The sequence below is a fragment of the Coregonus clupeaformis genome, chromosome 2 (genome assembly GCF_020615455.1).
Source record: "Coregonus clupeaformis isolate EN_2021a chromosome 2, ASM2061545v1, whole genome shotgun sequence".
Classification (NCBI taxonomy): domain Eukaryota; kingdom Metazoa; phylum Chordata; class Actinopteri; order Salmoniformes; family Salmonidae; genus Coregonus; species Coregonus clupeaformis.
The window spans coordinates 16,131,784-16,137,969 of record NC_059193.1 but is presented as its reverse complement, the minus strand read 5'-3'; the positions used below and the strand labels follow the sequence as shown (position 1 = coordinate 16,137,969).

General features: G+C 39.3%; 1 protein-coding gene across 1 annotated transcript; it reads right to left on the bottom strand.

The window, feature by feature from the left end:
- Positions 1 to 281: 281 nt before the first annotated feature.
- Positions 282 to 5,097, bottom strand: LOC121530839. The gene is made up of 6 exons (XM_045205873.1): positions 4,784 to 5,097; positions 4,595 to 4,697; positions 4,120 to 4,459; positions 3,837 to 4,020; positions 3,446 to 3,587; positions 282 to 2,913 (listed from the first exon to the last, which is right to left on the bottom strand). Exon 6 carries the CDS (start codon positions 2,556 to 2,558, stop codon positions 603 to 605), a length of 1,956 nt encoding a protein of 651 aa, XP_045061808.1. The 5' UTR covers positions 2,559 to 2,913; positions 3,446 to 3,587; positions 3,837 to 4,020; positions 4,120 to 4,459; positions 4,595 to 4,697; positions 4,784 to 5,097; the 3' UTR covers positions 282 to 602.
- Between the last annotated feature and the right edge of the window lie 1,089 nt (positions 5,098 to 6,186).

Here is a 6,186-nt window from a genome sequence, read left to right as displayed (position 1 = left end):
CAAAATTCTCTGTAAATAGCTTGTTTGTCCCAACAACAAAAAAAGATCGAATCCAGGCTCTGTCGCAGCCGGCCGTGACCGGAGACTCATGGGCGGCGCACAATTGGCCCAGCGTCGTCCAGGGTAGGGGAGGGAATGGCCGGCAGGGATGTAGCTCAGATGATAGAGCAGTTTGCAACGGCAGGGTTGTGGGTTCGATTCCCATGGGGGGCCAGTATGATTTTTTTTTTATATGTATTCACTAACTGTAAGTCGCTCTGGATAAGAGCGTCTGCTAAATGACTAAAAATGTAAATGTAAATGTAAAATCTTCAACCAAAAGTACATCACTTATTTGACAAAAGACTGGCATGTCTTCTTCCCATTGCACTGCAAATAACTAGTCCAGCGCTATACTCTACACCATCAACTTTAACCCAACTAGTTGAGAAAACATATTTTGACAAGATCGTTTCAAGCATTTCATTGTTTGACGACATTCTCATCTCTGAAGAGAAAATATTTAATTGGCCCATACTCATTTTGTTTGAGGGTGAAGTTTTCCCAGTGATAAGCAATGGCCATCTGATGCTTTTTAGCAAGCGATTTGGTTAAGTTTTTTTTTATTTTTTTAAACAATCTTTAAACAGCTTGTGTTTGGCCTCAAACCTCATACACCACGTATATAATAAGGGGCCAATTTTCCTTATAGAAGATGGGTAATGGATCATAAAATGATGCTTAGGTATCAAGTTTCTATGTGGATACAAGTGCTTAAATAGTTTGTGGTGGTCAACAATCAAATGCTTTAAATATATTGTCATACCTAGAGTGAGAGAAGGTGAAAAAACTATGTTCATTATTTGAAGTAACAACAGTAACAAATTCCAGTTTTTGTTTCCTGCAGGAATAATGTCACCAAACAACAGTGGGATGTTTTTCACAAGACACAATGTCTGAATAGAATTCAAACCAATGCCATTGCCAACACTCTCCAAAATAATCTTTGTAGGACGATTCTTTCGTTCTAAAAATCCATAATCAAAACCATAAATCCTGGAAAGCAAGTCCTGTTCTGACATAAAGTGTTGTGTGAGATATCCAAAAAGCAATTTGATCTCATACTGAACCACACCCTCAAGAAGATCATGCATGATATCAAATGAATTGTTATTACAAACATGGAAATACATCAATGAATTAAGTGTAGATCTTTTTTTCAAACCATAAAGTGACTTCAATTGTGGGTTTTCCTGGAGAGACTGGCAATGCATTTCAAACATATCTTTTCCACGAAGGATCACCTTAGGATCATCCTCACTGTATACCGTTTGACAATCATTCTTCTCAATCAAACAAAGGCGACAGAAATGACGGCTACTGAATGACTCATTAAAACCAAGAATTGTGTGCATCCCTAGATTATCTCCAGTGATCTGACAGATTGTACCATATACCTGCTCATCTGAAAATGGAAGACATAGCCCTTGGCTTTCTAGTTTTTTCAAATCATTTATCAGCGGTTCTAGTATAACATCAAAACCATACTTGTGCAGATCTTGTGTGTGAAAAAGTGTTACCAAATGAATGTTCATCAAAACCGAATTACATTTTGGTGGAAAGTTTCTTACAACAAAATAAAGAGAGCCAACTTTGTGAATTCCACGTTTGGAGCCAAGGGGATTGGCTGTTTCAAAATCATCATAGTATAGTTGGATTTGTAATGCATGTCTATTAGCTGTAAACAAAGGGTGGGTTTTAAAATAACTTCCATCAAAAAAGTCAGTATAAGTGTCAGGCTCTGATCTACACTCTTTCTTTAGCAAAACACAAATGTCTGGATTTCTGCACATGAACTTCAATGTTTCTAAAATCGGCACATATATAAAAGTATCCTTCACAGGTACTTGATCATAAGTACCGGATTTCTGATTTCGCCTGTTGTCATATCTCACTCCCAGTGTTAGTTCTACTGGCTCGACAACTCCCCATTTTTGGTGGAAGTATTTATTTTGTTTCCATTCTGTATTTAGATTTGTGAACGGGTTTTCATAATCTTCAAAAGATTCATTTATCACAGATATGTTGGGGTCAGTTATAGGTAAAGCAGAAATAGCTGTATGCTTTGCTTGTGAGCGAATCTCACTTGTTAGTTCTTCCAAATCTCTTACAATTGAGGATACCAAACTGTTGGAAATCCCACTCTCCTGTAATTTGGCCACGATGGATGCACACATTTCTTTAGTTGGATCTTTAGTAAGTCCTGAATCATTGCTCTCAGAATAAACACTTTGTGGATTAAATGTGTCCTCCAAAGCATGTGCCTGAGATGAAGTTGCAACTGGCTCACTAGATGAACATGCAACAGTTGAAGTTTGAGCAATTTGCTGAACATTACTATGAACACTATTAAGGTGCTTCCGAAAACCTGTATATGTTAGGAACTGATGCCTACAGCCTTGCTGAGAACAAAACAATTTCAACTTGGGTCCAGGATAGTAACCATGTTCAACTCTTAAATGTGAAATCAACTGTTGACTGCTGGGATAATAATTCTGACACATGAAACAGGTCAACATTGTTATAGCTTCTTACTCACAGGGTGAGAGTGCTACTGGCTGGTTAAGCAGTCTCGCTCTCAAGTCTTTAACTCTGGGTGACTCCTTCATTTTCCCCACATCAATGTCATACACTGTTGTCTGCAGGAATGTTAAAAAAATTCACAAGTGCCACATCGTAAGACAAATTAAACACAAAATGTGCTTTGAAAAGTTCATCACATGCCCCGAGGGAGCGGTTTTCCTTGCATGGGATGAGACGCTTATCCATTGTGATGTAGAAGCTCTCAGTCCTGCTCTTCCGACGCCCAACAGCGAGGAGGTACGGCTGCCGACCCTGCTGGTTGCGGAGATGCTCCTCCAAACTGCAGCGTGACTAGGGTTGAGATCAGAAAACTGAAAATTAGACACGCGAACAATGTGCAGCCACCAGAGAAAACAACATTATAGAAGTGATTTATTCAAACTTTCTTTTCATTGGCTAGTGCAAGATGGGACTGAAGACCTGTCCTCCTGAGTGGCGCAGTGGTCTAAGGCACTGCATCGCAGTGCTAACTGTGCCACTAGAGATCCTGGTTTGAATCCAGGCTCTGTCGCAGCCGGCCGCGACCGGGAGACTCATGGGAGGCGCACAATTGGCCCAGGGTAGGGGAGGGAATGGCCGGCAGGGATGTAGCTCAGTTGATAGAGCATGGCGTTTGCAACGCCAGGGTTGTGGGTTCAATTCCCACGGGGGGCCAGTATAAAAAATAAAAAAATATATGTATTCACTAACTGTAAGTCGCTCTGGATAAGAGCGTCTGCTAAATGACTAAAATGTAAGACTTAATTACAATTCCATGCACTTTTTAACAACCCTCATTTACATATGTGGCTAAGAAGGTGACGTGACAAATTATTATAATCACCTTAATAATCGAATGACCTTATGAAAGACAACAAGTCTCTCAACTGCATCACGTGCACTAATTTTTGGAGACTTCAGTCCCCCTGGAGGTGGTGGAAGGAGATGTAACAGCAACAACAGGGAAGCCATTTCTTGGTCGTAGGCTGTGGACAATGAGTCACAAGAATTAACTGAAAACTCTTCAAATGTAATACTTTTCAAGTTTGAATGAGAACAGGGAGGCATTATGAGAACGTTTTAAACCGTCATCTGTCTATTAGTCACATTTATCCCAAAAATCAGATCAACGTTCAGAGATACACAGAATAAACAAATGAAATATTATTGCAGTTATAGTTTAACTGCAATTATAGCAAATTTATTAAAATAAAAAATAAAAATAAAAAACTCACTTGTTGCCTCATCAAGATCACTTCCTGGGGGACTTTCTGCTGACTGCACCAAGCGACGCAACTCTGGTGTTGAGGTGAGCCGCCTAGCCTCTTTTATGACATTTGGCTTGAAGAACAAATCCCATTTCTGAAGAAGCCTGGAGGATGTGTCGTCATCAAATAGGAGAGTGAAGTCTTGGTCCACCTTTAAGAAAGAAGATATTAAACTACTACTACTACTACTACTACTTCAGGAAATACTTTCAAATTTCAAGCCATTCTAAACATCTCATTCCAAACTTACCAATCCTTTTGTATCCAGGAATCTTGGGAAGCTGGAGAGGATATCAACACTTCTGCCTGGGTCATGAACGAGCTTCTGACGGTGCTGAAAGGTCTCTCTCATCTTCTGGAAAATCTGGGAATTGTCTGTGGTATGGTTGAGCAAAGACATGGCCTCTTTGGCAAGCTTCACCATCAAGCTGCCTTTCAACATTAACAGTCCTTTGGAAATTTGGGCCCCCTGGAGAAAAGTCAATTGGGCTATTTGGTGGCAGTGCAGATCCTCGACGAATCTTCCTCTGGACTGTTTTCAGACGCCAAGAAATGTATCCTGTGCTGCTTGCAGCATCATAGAAGTGTTCCTGAAATGAAAAAAAATGAAAAGAAATGCGTTGTCATACCAGGCTCATGAGAAATCTCACAGAATTCAAATATCAATGTCGTCCACACAGTTTTGTGTCACAACATGACATGAAAAGATTGAACCATAATAATACCTATTACATAGCCCTTCTTGGAGTATGGATCCTCGAGGGAAGGGAACAACATCACTATCCCACGTGCATAATCTTCTCTGATTGCTTTATATCTCCTCGGTGCCTGAGAGGAGATATTCAATTAGTACATTTATGCAATGGCCATGCAGTTATTAGGCACAAATAAAAACAAATGTGAAACAAACATACCCATGATTGTCAATCATGTGAGCCACCAGGATGTTAACCATTTTTCTTCTTGCAGCATCTGTTAGGGTTTCTGTTGTTTGGTACTCCTGTAGTACTTCTTCACCCCCAGACTTGCCTCTTAGCACAGCTTCAATCAACTAATAAAAAAACAAAAACATTAGAATACAAAACATGGTGATAAATAGCTTTTCTAGAGACTCAGAGTGAAGAAACCTGTTCAGCAGACACAGTATCACGTGTATCCTCAATTATTTGTCTCTTGCTAGGGACATCATCTAGGATTATAGTTGAATGCACTTGAGCTGAAGCTTGAGTCAGACGTCTCGGAAGCAGAAGACAAGGAGAAATCAGAGAATTCTAAAGGAATAGAAAAAATTCAAATCAGAGAATTCTAAAGGAATAGAAAAAATTCAAATAATTATATTATGTAAGATGTAAAGTGCTTTATTATACCTGCCTTGATCTCTCACCCTGATCTGAGAATACTGTCAGCACCACATTGCCTTGTCCAACGAGGTCGCTGAATATTTCTGCATCAACTTCTGTCCCTGTTGCATCCTTGTATATAACTTTTGCATCAGGTGGCAGGCAAAATCTCTCGATGACTGGAAAAGACAGTAAGGTCAAACTGAATGTGCCTTTGAAGTCAGCACTGTTTCTTGCCTCACAGCCAATAACTGTTCACGTTAAATACATACATCCACCACTGTATAATCCTTCAATAGACCTAGAGCATTTTCCCTCACATAACCCATTCCCTCTTAAGTCCAAATGTAAAAATTGATGATTGGCTTTTTTTATTGACTGTTTTGGTGTATATTAATACTTTACACTCTATGAAGCACACATCACAGAACTGAAAATGATTAGCAATTTAACCCCATTTACCGTATAAAAGAGTCTGATAAAGGCATGTAAAGAAATCAGAATCGACAACATGAAGGAGCTTGCACAATGAGCTTTTAAAAGAACATAGGTGTGGTTTAAAACCTTTTTCCTAAGCCATGCTAACCGTTTTCATGGAAGTCAAACCGTCCTTCATCCTCATCCAGCTTCACATATTTCTGCTGTTGGCTGTACTTCATCTGGACCAGCATTTTGACTGAGACGTGCAAGGAAGTTTGACAAAGTAAATAAACATTTAAAGGAAGAACGGTAAAGATTAAAGCTAAGTCGACAGTGTTACACCATTTTTGGTGACCCATCAGATTCTGTGACCTGCACTGTTGGAAAAAGTACTAATTTTCAGAAAATCGCGCTGTGACTGAGATATTAAAATGCTGCTTATGCATTGACTCATCAGTATTTAATGATGCACTTAAATGTTTAATAAATCAGTCACAGCCCGATTTTCTACTAATTTTGTACTTTAGCTTTAACTTAGTAATTTCAGTACAATTAAC